We start from the raw sequence: 19,849 nt of genomic DNA, 5'->3' as shown, positions 1-19,849 counted from the left end.
TGTTGAGAGTGGAGGCAGGTAAGCCAATTAAAATGGAATTTTCATAATCCAGTCGGGAGATGATAAAAGCATGAATTACATATTCCAGGTGTGCTCGTTTCAGGATCGGTTTTAAGCGGACTAGTCTGCACAGCTGATAAAAACACGATCTGACCACTGCGTTAATCTGAGGGCCCATGGAAAAGTGTGTATCCAGTTTCACCCCCAGGTTGGTAACACACTGCTTGAGGTCAAAAGGGAGAGTGGCCAAATCAGAAGATACGTGTGTGGTTTTGTTAGGCGTCAGGAGTGCCTCAGACTTAGAATCATTTAGCTTAAGGAAATTGTTGGCAAGCCAATCCCTCACTTCAGCCAAACATTGGTCCAGAAGAGAGAGGGAGCCTGGTTTGTTCAAAGCCAGGTAGATCTGGCAATCATCTGCATAAATATGATAGCCCAGGCCATATTTCCTCAGGATGAAACCCAGGGGTAGGATGTAAATTGAAAACAGGAGAGGCCCAAGCACAGATCCCTGCGGGACTCCACATGGAAGTGGAAGGAACAATTACCCAACTGAACCTTGAAAACTCTGTTTGACAGATATGAGCAGAACCACTGAAGTGAGGTACCCCTTAGCCCTACCCATGACTCAAGTCTATCCAGCAAAATATCGTGGTCAACGGAATCAAATGCTACAGAAAGATCTAATAGTAAGAGCAAAACAGGCGACCCAGAGTCAGAAGCCACCAGGATGTCATTGGTCACGCGAAGAAGGGCTGATTCGGTACTGTGAAGTGGCCTAAACCCAGACTGGAACACATCAGCCAGAGAAAAGCTATTCATGTGTGCCGTAATCTGTGAATAGACAATCTTTTCAAGGACCTTAGACAAAAACGGTAATTTGGAGATTGGCCAAAAGTTTGCGAAGTTTGAGCTGTCTAAACCTGTTTTTTTTAATTGGTTGCACAACCGCCTTTTTAAAAGAAGTAGGAAACACCCCAGTGGCCAAGCTAGAGTTAAAAATGTCTAAAATTGTGGGGCCCAAAATAGGGATGATGACACCCACCATCCTAAGGGGGGAGAGGGTCCTCAGGAGAACCTGCTGGTTTTATATTTCCAATCAGATCTGACAATTCACTAAGAGATATGGGAGTAAAGTTACAGAATGAGGGAGGTGCTGGTGGTACATCAGGACAGCCAGATCCTGGTTGCACAAGACTATCCCTAATGTCCCGGACTTTGTTAAGAAAGAAGACTGTCTTTCTGTGTTCGGATATTTTAATATTTCAGAAGTTTAATAAAAGCAATACAAAGCTGCTGGCAAACTTTATTGATTGTATTGAGAGAAAAATCCGTTTTGTCTGCAGGAGTTGCGATTTAGCTATATTTCTGCTAGAGGGCATCATCTGATATGGTTGTAACAATGTTTGAAACTGAAGTATCATGTTTTATTTTGAAGGATTTAACACGAAGTACACTTGAGTTGGATCTGCTTAGCTCTTTGAGGCTGTAGTAACAGTATCAGTATTAGTAACAATTCCTTTCTCTCAAATGCAAGATTTAATGTGTTTCCATCCAGCCGACCTAAATCAGTGATCACTGAGTCTCAACCTATCAGAAAGGCAGAGGGTTCCCTTCATCTTAAAAGTTTAAGGTAATAAAAAAAAAATCTGTCTCTCGATCAGTAACATTTTTGAGGGTAAATATCAACCCTGGTCATTCTTTTTGATCCAGAATCCCACAGAAACTGATGATTTAGGGAAAATTTTTGAAAAAAAAAAAATAGTACATCAAGGTATAACACCACGAAGGTGAGAGTTTAATTAAATAAATCATAAAGGGATTAGAGGCAGGAAAGACTACCCAGAGTTAGTTCTTTTTAATATGTAGTGTGTGTGTGTGTGTGTGTGCGTGCGTGTGCGTGTGCGTGTGCGTGTGTGTGTGTGTGATGAAATTATATGTGAAGTGTTCCCCCACTCAGCCCGCCTATGCCTAAAATATTTATCAGGCCCGTGAGGGCAGAGGTGCGACCTGCCTCCCTGCTCTCAGAAGAGGATGATGATGAAGAGGAGGAGGAAGCTGAGTGAGAAGGAGAGGCATGGAGTCAGATTTTTTGTTAATATAAAGTTGTTGTGTTTATAAGAACTTCATTACATTTAAATAAACATCCCATTCGGCCATTTATTAATGTAAATGTATGAAATTTGAGTTATCCTCTACAGCTGTCGGGAGGATTATTAGAGCCTGAGAATGTTCATAAAACAAGTCGTTGCCGATTTATTTACAGCCACCAGATGGCGTCATTTCTCCATCTTTAGGATTGCAGTTGGAAAACCTGAAACCCGCATCGGACAGGAACAATATCAATACTTAAAATTAATCTTTAGATATTATCCAGATTGTTTACATCACTGTTTGACATGAAAAAAAGTGTATTTCAAATGATAAAAACACGTTTTAATTCATGTTTTCTTCCTGGTGACTCCCCCCGCCCCTCTTCCTCCTCCTCCCCCTCTGCACCGGCTCGCTCCCATCCAGCCAGTCCCCTCATGTGCGTCCGGTCGGCCTGTTGGAGGTAGACCCGTGTGCTGACCAGCCAGGGTTAAAGCTAAAGGAGCAGCAGGAGGAGGATGGACAGAGTCGGACCTTGCGTCAGAACTGAGTCTGGTCGGTGCCTCTGAGAGCTCCTCTCGAGTCCTGGTCCATCAGGGTGATCCGCGGACACACAATGGGCTGCTGCAGCGGACGGTGCACGCTCATCTTTATCTGCACTTTACAGCTGGTGAGTCTTTGTGTTTGTTTTTTTCAATAAGTTAGATAAAAAACTTGAACGTTGCAGCAGAATCACCAATATCTGGTCTAGGCGATGGAGGAGAAGTTGTCCAACTAAGTGTTGGACATTAAAAAAACATCTTTTCAATGTTTTCAACTGCCATTCTTTCTCTGCATATGATGAGAAGTCCTACAGTTGAATTTTAGATTCCATGTTTTATTATTGTGTAAATTAGATGTTTTCCTGTAAAGGTCCAGCATCACCTGCAGCCAACACTTCCTCTCTGCTGTGGCAGACACTTGGTAGATGCCTTATTAACAGGATAAAAGCCAAAACACCCATCATTTCTGCAGCTTCTCAGAGCGTTTCTGGTTCTGGTGCTCTGTGACATTTATACTCTTCAGTGATGCTTTCCACTGAGTTACAGGACAGCTTTCCGTTGACTCAGTCCTGCAGCAGAGTGCACTTGGCAGAGTGTGAAAATGTTATTTATGATGGTATTAGGACAGAGCTTGCTCACACCATCAGCCCCCAAGTAAATGCCACTTTAAACAGCCAAGGGAGCAATAAAAATAAAAAGTTTTGATTAATCAGAAATAAGAGAAGTCAAGTCAAACCAAGCATTAAAGTTAACAACAAGAATGCATAAATATTTTCTTTTAGCAGAATTAATTATGTTGCTTGTGATGAACTAGTAACCTGTCCGGGGTTCCACTTTAACAGGATGAATGAATGAATGAATGAATGAACGAACGAGTGAATGAATGAATAACAGTGTGGAAACAAGAGCTAAACTTCCCTCCATGTGCTCTTTCATTTTTTAAAGCCAACATTTCAAAAATTGCTATAAAAAACACCTAGATTCTTCTGCTTTGCTCTAAGTACATAACATTAAGATGTATCCTGAATTTTATTCTCCTTTCTTGTTCAAATCAAATCTATCTGTATCCATCAAAACTTTGTTTGGTAATTGAATGATTTAGCATAAACCAGGACTGCAAAAACGCAGGTATGACTGTGATATTTGAATGGAAACCTCTCTGTTGTTGCAGTCTGAGCTTTTTGGCTACAATCTGGGTTCTGCTCTGTTAGAAACCATCAAAATGCACGTAAACCAGATTATGGTAGCCTGTGATTTGTTGCAGTGCTTTTGTATATTGATATTAAATAAAGCAATGAGTATATTGATATATTACATTGTAAACAAACCAATTAAAAAGTGTAGAGTCTTAAATCTTCATAAATCTGTGATGAGATTTTTCAGTGAATTTGTTGAAAATAGCCCCTTTCACACTTTTTACCATTTGGAATATTTCACGCTGGGGTTTTATTTTGTGAGCTCATTTGTTATTTAGGTTTACGTTCACATTTCGATTTATTTAGTCATTTGCTCAATAATTTGTGTCAAATTAGAAATGCTCTGATTCTGGTTTTGAGGACCGATACGATTTCGGATTCTCGAGCAGCTTTGTCCTGATTATGGTACTTTTGGGTGACAAATTGGGGAAAAAAATTATCATAAAAAATATTTTATTTAAAGATTGTGAAGTAAAAGCTTCCACTTAAAATGTAAATGAACAATTAATAATAGTGAGTTTACAAACTAGTGATCATAATCTCAGATTTTTATAGTTGCTTCACAAAACCCAAGTTACACAAAAATCAGACTTTGTGCTTTGTTTCAGTTGATTATTAGTTATGTTGGCTGTCTTTGAACACCAATTAATGTTTGACAAATCTCTACTTCAAAATTTAAAGGGATACTTTGCAAAATCCTTGTCGTGAGCCAGTATGCTAAAATGACCCTTTACAGGTTTAATGAAATATCAGTCAGACCCCCACTACCTTCTGTGGCCAGAATATTGCACTTGCAACGTCAGAGTGCCGGTCCAGTCTGTTGCACTAAGAAGAGAATTAAGCTTACATACCTGGTGCTGCAGTCTTCTACCAGCATGTTTCCTGCAGGTTTTAAATCATGAATACAGCTGATTTGTGTATTTAGTGATGAATCGCTCCTGCAGACTCTAGTGAAGGCTGGGGAGACATTTCAGCTGTTAGATTAAGGTGTTAAAAAGAGGAACACACATGGCGGAGAAAAGTTTTGCTTTCGGTTCTACTAAATGGACACTTGGTGCTCAAAGCAAGCCAAAACTGCCTAGTCTCCCTTTAAAAAACCCTCAGTCATAAGCTGTCCCATCACACACCCTCTACATTTACTGCTTTTTGATTGTCATGTCTTTAACTTTTTCCCCACAGCAATTATCCAAAATATGGTTGCAAGAACAAAGAAATAATTTAATGGATTTAATCAAATACATTTTATTACAGACAGGCACGTACCAGCAGATGTAGTGGTTAAAATTGCTGTGCGTTTCCGCTTATTAAATGATGAATTTATGACTTGATCGAGTGAAATAAACTGGAAACTCATAAATAATCTCATTCAGCTCAGATATCAAACTCCAAACATCCCTATATTTTATTTGCATCAATTTAAAAACCAAAACTGGCAAAGGTGACACGACCTAATGGAGGACTTATGGTATCAGATCATCATGTTCCAGAAACAGGTTTAAGAAAAGTTGAGTTTCATGCCGAATTGTCTCCACCCTCTCCACTGAAACACTTACAGACACGGCGGGTCGTGAACCCACCTTCAGCCACACCTGTTTTTGTCTTTGCTGCCTTCAGATCTCTTTGCTTCATTAGAAGGAAGGAGGTCATCCATTTGTTACAGGGTTTATAAAGCTGTCAGCGTGTTGATTTAAAGGTCCCAGAAGACTCCCTCACTGTTCTTTGGATGACCTTACACTTCCTGTCTGGCGCAACACTTGCTCACACACGCCTATTGATGAGTTTAACCTGCAGATAGCTGCATTATGCTGTTCATGACCTTTTGAAGGGTCACATGTTTATGTTGCATCCACATAGATTTGCATACATGTAAGAGCAGCACCAGGGACCCCCACTCTCCCATTGCTTAATCATATGCACAGACAATGAGCCAGGCTATTCTCTGTTCACTACAGAGTAAAAGTAACCATTAACAAAACAACATACTCTACTCAGATGTAACAATAGCTACAGCAAACCACTGTTTGTGCTAATTAGCTCTACGGAGCGCTTTGGTCAAACCTCTTTTGGCATCTTGGCCATCCCCTAATTGAATCGTGGTGTGCTCTGCTCATCAACAAGCTGAGCGGTGGGACTCCTCTCTCTGGGACAGAAGGCAACAGATAATGAGCTTGTATTGATCGAGATGCCTCAGTTCCCCTTTTCCTTTACAGCTTAACTCTTGCAGACAGTAGGGCTGGATGGTTGTCAGAACCCCAATCAGCCCCAGAGAGTAGCAAGTGTTGGCTGGAAACCCTGTCTCTGTAATGATTTGTTTGGACTCTGAGACACAGGCAAGCTCATTTTTGTCTCCACGGGCTGGTCGTTTGAGGTGTTGACCTGACGCTGACCTGGAGTGGAGGTGCTTCCATTGGTCAAATGCAGGAAAGGGGTGGATGTCAGCAACGGGCCATGACGAGGATGTAGTCCTTAATGGTGCTGATCGTTACTATGGCTCTATGGACATAAGCTGAGAGATGAGGAAGACACACACACACACACCTATGCATGCATGCACGTGCACACAGTCTATGCTGTAAATTATAGGTTAGTAAATCTATCACTGAGTGGGGCTCTGCAAAAACATGAAAGAAACAAGAGAGAGCCAAAAGGAGTTTCATTTGAAAGCTGGTGAAGAAAAAAAATAATGAGTCCACATGGCTGCAGAAATGTTCCTGTGAGGACTTTTTAGTGTGAATTTTGAAGTACCACAATAGAAAAGAGGTTGATTGAAGAACTTTGGGAAACGTTTTTTTTTAATTTTACAAGAAAAAAAGGTTTTATTCCTTTACCTTTTTTGTAAATCTTTATTGAGTTTAAGGAAGTTGTGCCTTTCAGTAAATCTACCATGTTTTCTGTCACAATGAAGCTAAATGAAAACGTGAAATCATAAACAATTAAGACCCATCTCCTGCTGCCTTCCATTCCATAGTTTCACAGATCAAAATGACAGAGTTTTAGAAGAAATAACGTTTTTCGCCATCTCACAAGATACTGCAACATCTCATGCAGTTAGATGACTAACAAGTGTGTGTTGGCGACGACTCAGCTACAACAGCACCAAATTTTAGGTCAGTATCTACAGAACTGACAGTGTTGAGGATATTGTTGTGTTCTCCAAGAAAACCTAATAATTAATCCATATTATCACATTCTAATCCCATCAAACAGCATCATTTATTCAGTTCCAAACAGATAATGAATTAGTGTCTAATCTGTATATTCTAGAAACATTTCCAGATGAAGCATCAATTTTTTGACAAATTAGAAGAGCCTGACTTAATTAGTGCTCAAATGGATCAAAGAGATTTAAATTGGTTGACCCATTTCTCAGCCACAGATCTTTCTCTCCATCCACCTTAAACGACGATGTGCAGGTGATCTGGTCTGATATGACTGGGATTTACAAACGACTGACAGTAAAACCGAAATGTCTCATGATTCTACACTGGCCCTTTTAAAGCATCATTTCATCTCCTACACATTACTGGAAAAATAAACAGCATGGCAGCAAATCGCTGACCTCAGAGCCGCAGATCTGGGTGATAGGGTTACGGCCGCTGTGTAATTCTATTGTTAGTCACCAGTTCCCAGTTGGAATGATGCATTGTGACAGTGATGAAAGAATATACATGATAACTGCCTATGGTTTTAAGGGATGCTGGGTCAGAGCATTTTGTTTGAGTGTTTAGTGGAGTGTGTCTGCAGCTTCTTTAGTGTGTGGATGTGGAGAGTGGAGCGGTCATTGAAGAAGAACTGGGACACTGCCAGCTTTATGGAGGAGAATAGATGGTCACTTCTCTTTTGTTCTTTGTCTTTGTCTCTCTGAGCCTTCACTTAACATCTCATGAAGCTTATCAGAACCATCACTATATGATGACCAAGAAAGAAACTACCCTTATCTCTCTTCTTTATCTTCATTTCAGACCTATACACTGCCTGGCCATAAAGAAAAAGTTGCCACCTGGATAGGTAGGAGCCTCCTATTGGGTAATTACTGCATGGGCGTTTATCTTTCAGCTGCAACAAGTTATTTAACCCCAACTGGTGCAATGAATTGCTTCTCATTTCCTAAACAACCATGTGGAAAGACACATCTGGTGTTGTTGCGGAAAAGACGTTAGTCTGTTTGAGAAGGGTCAGGTCATTGGCATCCATCAAGCAGAGAAAACATCTAAGCAGATTGCAGAAACAACTAAAACTGGGTTAAGAACTGTCCAGCGCATTATTAAAAACTGGTCTGATGAGTCCAGATGGACCCTGTTCTAGAGTGATGAGTGCATCAGGGTAAGAAGAGAGGCAGATGACGTGATGCACCCATCATGCCTAGTGCCAGGATTCATCGGGCTCCAATAGTGAAAGAGTGGTTCAGGCAGCATGAGACATCATTTTCACTCGTCGTGTTGTCACCACAGAGTCCAGACCTTAACCCCATTGAGAATCTTTGGGATGTGCTGGAGAAGGCTTTGTGCAGCAGTCAGACTCTACCATCATCAATGCAACATCTTGGATAAAACAATGCAATACTGGATGGAAATAAATTTTGGGACATTGCTGAAGCGTATCAAAGCAACACCACAGTGAAAGTGTGATGTAATCAACGCTGAAGGTGGTCCAATCATATACTAGAGTGTGTGAACATTTTTTTGGCCAGGCAGTGTAATTGAAGCTGTAAAATATATTTTTTGTTTGAATCTAAGCTCATAAAAACATCTCTTCCTCCTTACTCACAGTGAAAAGGCATCTTGATTCATCTTGATTCTTGACTTTGTTTTTCCAGATCACTGCCAAAGTCCTGACTTAGTGAACAGTTTACTTTTGTGTCCTGAGGTGACGAGTGGAGGATGCAGGTCGGAAGACTTAACAGGACATGAAAATTAGCTTCAGAAGCAAAGATGATGTCTAAAATGAAGAGTCCAACCTTGCTCTCAATTGTATTTGCATTTTTTTCCCTTTTGAAGGTCATGCAGGTTGCAATAATTAGCTTCAGGGTGTGTGTGAGTGTGTGTGTGTGTGCTTGTGCTGTCAGTCGGACCCCTGCTGTTCTGTGCTGATTGTGGTCTTGACCCAGACGGTGCTGATTGCTCAGCTTCAGCAGCCCTCATCCACGGAAGAGCAGATCCTGACAGGTCTTGTTGGATTTTGAGTGGAAAAAAAAAGTTCTATCAAAAGAAGTTGATTAAACAATGCCTTACCTCGAGTCACAGGGCAAGGTGACTTCTTAATACATTCAGACTCACATCTCATGCCTCTGGAGCTCCAGCGTGCCGTCACCTCACCTGGGTGTTTAACACACCCTGGTTATTCAGCAGAGTGCTGCTTGACTGCATGATGAATGTGGAACGCTAACAAAGCCGTCTGGTATCTCTTTTTTCCCCCCGTCATTTTACGTGACTACGCCCTTCCGACCACCCACCCTCCTCCTCACTTTCCACCCCCGCTAAGACTGGAGGTTGGAAATGTTTAAATTATTGATTGGCATTTGATTTATAAGAGCCACTGGAGATTTGGGAGGGATGCAGATAGAGATGAGAAAAACAGGGGGTTGGGTGCGAGTTCAACCTCTTACTCTGAGTTAATTATGAGCTTGACCTCAACGACCTGAGATATCCTTGTTTCATTCTTCTTATTCTTTTCTATTTTTTTATAAATGTTGCTTCCATCATCCCTCCACTTTCTTGATGCTGTGTTACCACGGAAACCTTTAAACCACTACTGCAGAGCCAGGAAATATTGAAAACACAGTTTTTCAGACGGAGATCTGGGGGAACGTGATGCAAATCTTTGTTGGCACGTTGGGAGGAGAGATTAGTGCCAGCAGACGATCTCCGGGGTTTAGACGGTGACAAACACAGAGCACATCCACGTCTTGGGGCAATTGTGACTCTAAAGATACCACCACTCAAATATGTATCCTTTAACCTCATCACAAAAAGGACCCATGATGCAGCTGGGTGCCTTTGTCCTGTTGGCATCAACCAAATCTATTTTTCTCAGTTTGAAATATACAAAACAAGACTGTCATGTTGTCCGCTGCACCTTACACTTTTATTTTGACCCTCCCCACAGTAATCCAAGCATGATGGTTTATATTAAATGGGTTTGTGGGGAAACCCGACTCTTCCTTTGCCAGCTGGCCCTTTTAAGAAACTCCTCTCTGTTTAAATGTCTTCAATTTAACACACCATTAATATCATGGTCAGAGAGGAAAACTCTGCTCAGTGTGTGCATGCGTGTGTTCCACATCGGCGACACTGCAATATGAAGCCATAATGGAGATAAAACTGGAACTATTTGCAAACCCATTTCTCTTTTTCCATTCCAACGACTCCAGCGGTGTCATTTGTTACCGGCTGGCACGGACTAAATTGCTTTGGGAGCTCCACAGCTGGGATGACTATCTTGACAGATCACACTCAGTTGAATGGCTGTGATACATATTCATCTTAATCAAATTTTCCCCTTGATTTTTGGCATTTAGTCATAGTTTTACAAGCATCTGATGAGTACTCAGATGTTTTTGCTCCAAAAGCGTTGCGTAATCAAACGTTCTGTCACAGGAGGGCACACAGCATAACTTCTTCAGTGGCGGGCAACAGATTAGGAGTGATGGCATTTTGATGAAAAGAGCGACTCAATTATGTAAAGTAGAGCTGGAGGGTGCAAACAGCATGTTTGCTGTCCTCGTCTGTAAAAGTTTATTCTGTTGCATCTGAACTGCTCACTTGTTAATTTGGGCAAAATCTAAACTGCGTGTTTTATTCTAAATCTGGACAGAAGTTTTAAAATCTAGAAGATCTGGATCATTTTATTTTTAAACTTAATTAGAAAAAATATTAAATCAGCTCAACTCTAGTAGAATATATGCCTTTAATTTGTTGCAACAATCTGGTCCCATCATGGTTTTTTAAATGCATTTTGATGTGATTTGGAGTTGACTTGCTCAGCGCAGATGGAACCACTCAACACAGCTTAGTTATAAAAAAGCAAAAATGCTACCCACCACTGGTAACATCAACAACAAGCTGTTTCTGCTGTGAGATTACAAACACAACTGGTATAAAATATTTATTTGTCTGGATGCACAAATCTGTATTCACCAGAAACACCGCGCTCTAGAAGAAGACGGGCCCCTGCTCTGCATGCAATTCATAATAAAGTCAAACAGGTTTGCAGTTTGGTCATGAAACAACTATGTGAAAGCATTTCTCAAGAACCTCTCTACATGATTATTTTTCCTCCAAACAAGACAACGGGTGATGTTTGTGTCTGATCTTCCTGTTAGCAGCCACTTTGTGCTGCAGCCTTGTTTAATGAAGCTTAAACCACCACCTGCTTATGACCTAGTTTTCTCATTATTTATCAGGTAAGGAAAACAACCTGCTCACATTCATTTGTTAGGAAGCTTTGCTGCAAATGTTTGCTAACGCAGAGTAGAGAGAGAACATGCAAACTAGCAAGGCTGCAGCAAAGATTCAGACTAAAGACTTTTTAGGTGAGCATGTGGCAAGGTGGAGAAAGGAGGGCCCAGACGGGATTCGATCCCCAGACTCCTGGGTGTGAGTCACGCGCGCTAACCAGTCAGCCAAAGGGATATCCCTGTGGTCAAGTAGCCAGGGTGCATGATCAATCGGGATACAGTGACAGGATGCTCATGGTACTAACCACCACACCACTGTGGATCTCAAACAGGGTATTATTTCATAAACCAATATTGTTTATATTTAAACCACACATCTTACATATTTGCTTCCATTGATTCAGATGTTTATTTCTTTTTTAAATTATTTTTGATTATTGGAAGTAGTTTGAATCAAAAGTCTCCCAGGATTTCTGAAAGTATTTCAGGGTTTTTGACTCTTGATACCTGAATAAGACCTGATTAATGCTTGCATGATTGAGCCTAAAATTGAGTAATATGGGAAATTGCTGCCCAAAATATGAAAGGTCAGACCGAAAAACAGAAAAAGCCCAGCAAATACCTGAATAAATACCTGAAATCATCATCCGCTGACACATTTTCAGATAATAGCTCTTTAGGGTTGACCTTGTTTCTGTTAAAATATCATTTAGTGTGATAAATTGTGTTATTTTTGGTGTTTTTGAAAGATTCAGCTAAATAGAAACAATGAGTTTCTTTGTTGAAAATGTGTCTAAAGATCTAAATTAGCTTTGGCTCTTAGCTGAGTTGTGTGTTTTCTGAACACAATGCTGGTTCATCCTCTGACTTTGGGATTTTTTTGTGTGTTTGAATAATTAAAAGGTCAGAGTTAAATGGCTTGTCTAACAAACACAACACACTCGTGGACACATTGAGAACAGCGTAATTTTTATCTAGATGGGCATATCTACTTGTAACTGAAAACCGTCGCTGGTTCCAGTCTAGAAGGCATTTAAAGCTTTAAAGAAAACAGCTTAAAGTCCTGAGGGAAAGTGACTTTGAAGCTTTTTCTTTTTAGTGGATTTCTTTTATTATTGTGACTTTGCATGTTTCAGATCAGCATGTCATTAGCATTGGGATCATTTAGCCAATCCCATCCTGAATGCATAGCTGATTTCCTTTACTTTTATGAGCTCCTTTGTGTATTTTTAGCATCACCACCAGCAGAATAAACAGACTTAAAGGACTCATTTGATTTGTGTTTCGCTGTGAAGGCCAGATTTCAAACAGTGAAGAAGAAAGTGGTTTAAAAGAGAAAAAAAAATACTCCCTACTTCCTAATCCCTGTCTCAGCTCTGGTGGACAAAACACCACCAAAGGCTAGCTATACAACTCTTAATGTGTCCAAAGAAAGACACACACACACCCTCACACAGCATTAAGACTGGCACCATTAGTTACACAGTTTTATGAGGACCAGGAAGTCACTGGGGTATAATAACTTTACGCTGGCAGGAGGTGAAAAATTAGATTGTAGAACATTTTTTAAGAAGTGCTTTGGTGTCTTCTGGGAAGTCACAGCATTAAAAACAAGCCAGAGCAAAGCTCAGAAAATGATAAAACCTCCAGAGACCACTGCGGCTCACAGCCTGTGTCTGCCACCTCCGTCCTCTTTAATAGGACTGTGATAAAAGTGGTGCAGCTGTTCAAACTATGGTTCCCTAAAGGGTCACACTCATTAAACAACACTTTCAGATCAAGTCTGAAGCTGCATCTTGTGTGAAAAAGACGGATGTGTGACAGGATCTCATATCTCACCTGCATCACAAAATGACCGGGTCAAGGTAACCTCTGCTCTAGTGGATTATTTTCTGTAATCTCAATTTGCGTTTTTGTGTGTAAAGTCCATAAACTCGGCTGCACATGTGGCTAAATGTAGGGAAGAAAAGAGAAAAAAGATTTTTGAGTGTAGAAAGACAATTATTCCATTTTTTTTCTCACATTTGTGACTTTCAATTCAATTCAAGTTTATTTACATAGCGCCAAATCACGACAAGAGTCGTCTCAAGGCACTTCCCATGGTAAACATTCCAATACAGGTCAGTTCAGTAAGCCAATCAGTAAAAAGTTTCCTTTATAAGGAACCCAGCAAATTGCATCAAGTCCTATTGATGACACCTATTCCATCTATCTCACAGAGTTCGTCATGTTCGAGTTCACTTGTAATGCTGGAGGTCAAAACTTATCACTCAGTAACGTGCATGAAGAAGAACTTCATGCAATTCAGGCTGAAGACTGGGAGCAAGTTATATTGAGGCTTAATAAAGGTGCATTCACTGATTAAAACAAAAATCAGAATTGTGTGCTTTAGATAGGTAACATAACATTTTCCCCCTTTCCTTTTCCTTATGTTTTTTTAACAATTTTTTCTTCTTATTTTAACCTTATTTTTTTAATTTTTTTTGTATTTTGAATGTTTTTGTTCTTGTGAAGCGCTTCGTGATTTTTTTCTATATAAAAAATTATCTTTCTTTCTTTCTTTCTTTCTTTCTTTCTTTCTTACTTACTTACTTACTTACTTACTTACTTACTTACTTACCATTAAGCTCTGGAAATATCCATCAAAATGTAGTTACATTTTTTTTAAAGATGTCTAGTTGTTGAAAAATGTTGGCTCATTTTTAAAATACATGGGAGCGGGTCTTAGTCTCTGGGTGAGGTCATGTTTCCTCCTACTCCAGGTAAGCCCCACCCAAGTCTCATGTCTAACAGAATGTTATGGTCAACTGTGTCAAATGCTGCGGATAAGTCCAATAAAGGAGCAGAACGGAGACCCAGAGTCAGAAGCTTCCAGGATAACATTTGTCACACGAAGACATATCAGTTTATTGACAGTGTTCACGTCTCTTTCATTCATCCCTTAAATATCTTTATAAAATACATCTGATTTTAGCAAAACAATGTTACTCATTCATGTTTTTTCCTAAATGTCCATTTTTTTAATAATGTGACTTTAATGATACATCACACAAGCCTGATTCTGGTCAGCTTTGGTATTAAACTTTAAATAAATTTGATGAACAGGAAGCCGTTAATCCAGTTAACCAGCTGTGTGTTTTACTGTCTGAGGGAATTTCAGGACTGGAGGCTCATGTGGGACCATGTTCAAGGTTACTAAAGGTTTCTTCTTCATAAATGTGAATGATAGAAAAACAAGTCAGACAGCAAAGGAGACAAGAATGATTTAGGGCCTGGCTAACTTTCTTCATAAATACACCTCCGTTCGCCCTCTCCTATCTTTATTCAATGACTACAGAAAGGCAGTACAGTAGCAGTTAGAGGACAAGACAGGCATGAAACAGAAGTGATCTTAAGGGAATTGCAAATAAATTGCCCCAGAGTTGTATTTACATGCTCGGCTTCGATTGGCTAATGTGTTTAATGTAAGTAAATGAAAACCTTTTACAAAAGCGACAGAGAAAACTCAAAAGTCGCGACGCAGAAATAAATTCCAGCTGTCTTTAATACACATTTCTGCTGCGTCTCAGTGCCCTCCCACTTCCAGAGTTATACCCTCACACACACACACACACACACACACACACACACCCTGATGACACATCCAGCAACATATAACCAGCGGATGTTTCACAGAAGACACTCAGACAGGCAGAGGAACTTGGATGTGATTTGTAATATCTGGGGGTTAAGTTGGAGAAAAACAGAAATAAGAGGGGCACCAGTCACCCTGTCTTCTTGCTCTAAGGGGATGCCCACCTTTCACTTCATCGAGAACATTTTCTTACCTCTTCATGTCATAAGGTTGTGGCAGCACAGCCTGCAATCATAAAGCGGTCTCTGTCTGACTTCCAGGTTTGGTTGCTCAGTCAAAACAAACATATTTGTGTGGATTTTAGCTCCTTATCTCAAGCCTACACACACGTCTTGAATGAGCTCTGAAACAACATAAATCAAATGTTTTTACTTTCTCGTTCCTGGATGTAGCTCTAATCCTCCCATCACTCTCTTGTGATCCTCCTCCTTCATGAAAAAAGTGGAGAAGACCGAACTGTTTTGGAACTTGTATGTCCTCTATTTTTATATCAAGCATAAAGGAGGGATTACATTTTGAGAACCTGTCCACTCGTGTTTTCTCTCTGGCTCTGCTCGCCACTTTCTACCCACCTGAGTATATGCACCAGCTAATATCATTTGACAGAAGAAGCAGGATTGCGCTTGGTGATCCTAATCTGGTTTCACATGGCTGAGGGACTGAGTAATTGATGGTTTGGGAGAGCTATAAATAGAGATTAAGAAAACCGCTATAGTGAGAGGAGAGATGGGGCAGGATGGGCATTGGTGGAAGGAGCAAAATGCAGCTTGTTGCATGTATACTGGTGACTCACTCTTGCCCTAATTGCTCCATATGTATAGTGGGAGGAGTCACTTCTGTAGGCATGCTGCTGCTTCACATATACACACTGAAAACCAAAGTACACACAGAGATTGGGTCACTCTAGAGGGAGTGATTGTGCTCACCGGAGGTCGGCGGGAGGCTTTTACAGGCCGTTATGAAGCCGGCTCACTATTCCTGGAAGAGTGTTGGTATCTTTTGATCAAATTCCGCCCCACTCTCCAGTAGACTACTTCCTATGAGTTGTGGGCTAATTGTGCCGTATGGACCTTGTGTGATTTGTGTGTGTGTGTGTGTGTGTGTGTGGTTGAGCAGAGGCCTTTATTTCTATCTTTGATTGATTGTTGTCATATTGCTTGATTATTGAGTTAGCAAAGTGTGTGGCTTACTGCAACAGCTCAGAGGAGAAAACACACACACACACACACACACACACACACACACACACACACACACACTAGAATTTCCTATGTGTTAAACTTCTTAAACTCAATAAACAGTGGAAATGTTTCAGTGGAAGGAACTGATGTTTTTATTGAATTCACCATAGTATCTGGGGCGTGATTGCAGATGCTCTAATTTCTTGTTTTTTTTACTGCTGTTTTCTCAATAAAAATATGCAATATTGTCCTGATACAACTTGGAGCTTCTAACACATTTAGAAAATTTTAATTTTTTAACCATCAGTATTATCTGAAGTGTCTAGTTCGAAACTCAAACATAAACAATTAGCTCTTCCTGAATCCAACATCCTACATTATGGGTGATTTGTTCTGACTGGGAATAATTCTCATTTTTTTCGGGTTTTTATATAAATTTGTTTCATCTAAATGACTTTATTGTTGCAACCCTCTTGTTAGCCTGTGTTAATTAAAAGAAATAACAACGCATGAATGGCAGGACCCAAAAGAACACTGTATTAGTGCAGGGTGATCTATTCAGTGAATTTTAATTTATAGCTGATTGGTTTTGTAGTTGCATTGCCAATTCAGGGGGAACCCAAAAAAGGAGTGAAACCATGCTGTGATTGGCACGCCAAACCGAAAGAGCGCTGTGATTGGCCTGCCAAACCGAAAGAGCGCTGTGATTGGCACGCCAAACCGAAAGAGAGCTTTGATTGGCCCGCCAAACCGAAAGAGAGCTTTGATTGGCCCGCCACACCGAAAGAGTGCTGTGGTTAGCTCGCCAAACCGAATAGAGATGTGATTGGCACGCCACCAGACTGACCTGGTCTGCGGAGGTACCAGTGGATCGTGATTAGACTGACATGCGGAGCAAAATCATTTTGCTTCTGCTGAAGTTCTGCAGCAGAAAGTTCCCCAGTTCTGCCCTGGTTGTCTGAACTGTTCGCAGGAATCGTTCATGGAGTTTATGTCAGTATCTTTAGAGCTGACTAAGTTTTAGCCATTTTTATATTTGGTAAGTCTGATTAGCTGTGGGGACCATCTGAACTTTGATGAGTTGTAGCTGCACATGTAAGGATTACCTTCTGAATATTTCATTAAAATCCTTCCAGCTGCTCATTGAACATGTTTATGATAAACACACAAACACAATCATGCTAATTCAGCAAGGAATGATAAATGAAAGTAAAATGGAAGAAGAATTAATGAGGCATGCATCTGTCATCTATTTTAGACCTATAAACACTAAATAAGCTGCTCCCTGACTGCATCTTCTCCAACATCCTCCTGCTGGTGTGTTACTGTGCTCTCATGACCCACAGCTGACCAGCAGATCTACGACTTCTTTAGCCTTATTTATTTCCTTCAGTCCTTCCTCTATCCTGGGGATGGACAGAGGTTATTGGAAGGGAAAGGAGCTCAGTCTATAAACACAAGCATATGCTGTTTTTAATTTTCTTTGCCATACATTTTTCCAGATTTTTACTATGTTGTAAAAATGCTCCTCATCTATTTGAAGTTTCGTTTCCAAAAGAGTCTCTTTCCTTCCTTCTCTTTTCCCTCTTCATGGGTGAAAGGCATTTTATTTTAAAGACATTCCTTAACTTTCATTAGATAAAACTTGGTACTGTTCACTCACTTTCTCATATGTTAATTCACACCCCCACTGTGGAGCTATAACCTTTGCCCTTCATTCAAACAAGTGTTAACTTTTAATTGTCACACTCTTTTTGATCATTTCTCCCCTACTGCCACTGTCACCCTGTCTCATCAAGTTCCAGCTACCCATTCTGTGACATTAGGCTGAGCAGCCACTGCTGTCTGTGTGTGTGTGTGTGTGTGTGTGTGTGTGTGTGTGTGTGCGTATGCGCGCCCAGTGGTGTGTTCCTTCCATCATGACAGAAACGACATTTCTTCCTCCCTCATCCATCTTCAAACGTTTGGCTCTAAATGACGTGTCAACACACGATGAAACGTGTTTTTTGAACACACACACACACACACACACAAACACACACACACACACACACACACACACACACACACACACACACACACACACACACACACACACACACAGGGAATGGAGTGGAAATGGATTGGCACTGGAGTTTTAATTAAGTAGTCAACAAGGTCTCTGTTAACTTTTCCTAGAATACTCTGATCAGGACATGTGAATGGGTTAGTCTTAAAGAGTTGATGCTGTTTTGTTTGTTTTCAAATATTTGTTTGTTTGTTTTTTGGCAAAGATCCTAGCAAGCATAGACACAAAGAAATAATGTGTGAATGTAAAACAATACAGCAGTAATAAAGAAATAAAATTGCCCCTTGCCCCTATAGATCCTCCACCAGAGGGCAATAGACATAGATAGAACAGGAGTTTACAGGTTCTTCATGAATATACTAATCCTGTTACTTCACCTGGCCTTTTTATAGCTAGATGATGTTTCATGAGATTTTGTGACAATAGTCTATATGGGGTTGATATTAAGATGTGTACTATTGATAGTGATAGCCTCAAAAATACTTCCTAATGGGTCAAAGATCTCATTCTTCCAGACATGTCAAAGGTCACTGGTATAATTCAGCTCCATAAAGGTAATAAATCGTTTTCGTTGCTGGTAGCCATTGGCAGGAAGTTTGGAAATGGTGATCTCATCTTTAGCTCAGCGGGATTTCCATCAATAAATCTGTAATTGTTTTCCAAAACTCCTAGTCCTACCTCTGGGTGCTCACACCATTAGAAAGTGAACAATTGAGCTGCTGTTCCAAGATTCTTGGCTGGTCAAGAGGGGAACATATCATCTCCCGCAAACTATTAAAGTGCATGCTGGAAAATGTTCCTTTTTCATTATTAGTGATTTAATCATTTCCCATGGTGATGCAAAAGACCAGCCTGACTCAAAACTCATATTTAGCATATACCACAACAGAAGAGATATCATTCAGAATGAAGGGTTAATATTTAAGAGTGCATTTCAACCTGAACTTTGATATTTTCTTTCGGACTATTCAGGGAGTTTAATTCTCAAATGCAACCAGTTTTGTTAAATCAAATCACTTTTCATGTTCAAACCAAACAAAAAGGGAGAAGTAAAGAGAGAATCAACGAGGTGAAACAAATTAAAACAACAATCTCACAGGTGTCTACCAAGTGTTTACAGCATTACCTCAGACTGTTTCCTTCCCTCTTAACAGAGACTGTGGTGCTTGTTCATAAAGCATTTACGCGAGGCAGTAATTTTTCATATTTTGACACTCCTGGCATCAACAAAATGCCAGCACTTGACCCTCAGGGAATGAGAAGCGCGTGGACGTGACCGCGTTGTCAATGGTAGTTAACAGCTAAAGGTTTTTTTCATCAGGCAGCATTGAGGCTATATCCAGAGAAAATCTCTCTCTCTCTCTCTCTCTCTCTCTCTCTCTCTCTCTCTCTCTCTCTCTCTCTCTCTCTCTCTCTCTCGCTCTCTCTCTCTCTCTCTCTCTCTCTCTGTATGTTTATATAGTAATATGCATCTTCTGATGTACAGTTTAAATTGACTTATTAGAAATATTTATACGTTTGAGAAGCAACTTATAGGAATCTGAGGACTTTCTAACATGTCCACAGAAAGACTGCCAATTCAGCAGGTGTATTTGCATTTGTTTTATTTTTATGAAAGTGAATTTTCTTGCTTTTTTTTCAGTAAAGTATTTTTTTTTTTGCAAGATCAGCAAAGTGATGTAGAAACTGGCCTGAGGTGTTTCATTATTCATAAATGTGAAGCAGAATTAGAAAGATGACT

The 19,849-nt window shown here is 40.2% G+C and overlaps 1 protein-coding gene across 2 annotated transcripts in view; it reads left to right on the top strand.

Moving 5' to 3' along the window:
* The first annotated feature begins 2,496 nt into the window (after positions 1–2,496).
* nkain4 (sodium/potassium transporting ATPase interacting 4) overlaps positions 2,497–19,849 on the top strand; it is a 53,369-nt gene continuing 36,016 nt past the window's right edge. Inside the window, exon 1 of one of the 2 annotated variants that reach the window (XM_015968094.3) lies at positions 2,497–2,761. In XM_015968094.3, coding sequence (XP_015823580.1) covers positions 2,708–2,761 — 54 coding nt within the window. In that variant the 5' untranslated portion in view covers positions 2,497–2,707. The remainder of the gene's footprint in view (positions 2,762–19,849) is intronic. The other variant, XM_015968095.3, reaches the window with a different exon arrangement.

Source organism: Nothobranchius furzeri, chromosome 15 (assembly GCF_043380555.1).
Source record: "Nothobranchius furzeri strain GRZ-AD chromosome 15, NfurGRZ-RIMD1, whole genome shotgun sequence".
In the NCBI taxonomy this organism is placed as follows: domain Eukaryota; kingdom Metazoa; phylum Chordata; class Actinopteri; order Cyprinodontiformes; family Nothobranchiidae; genus Nothobranchius; species Nothobranchius furzeri.
Note: the sequence above shows the minus strand (reverse complement) of the source record. Positions and strands in the feature narration are given on the sequence as shown.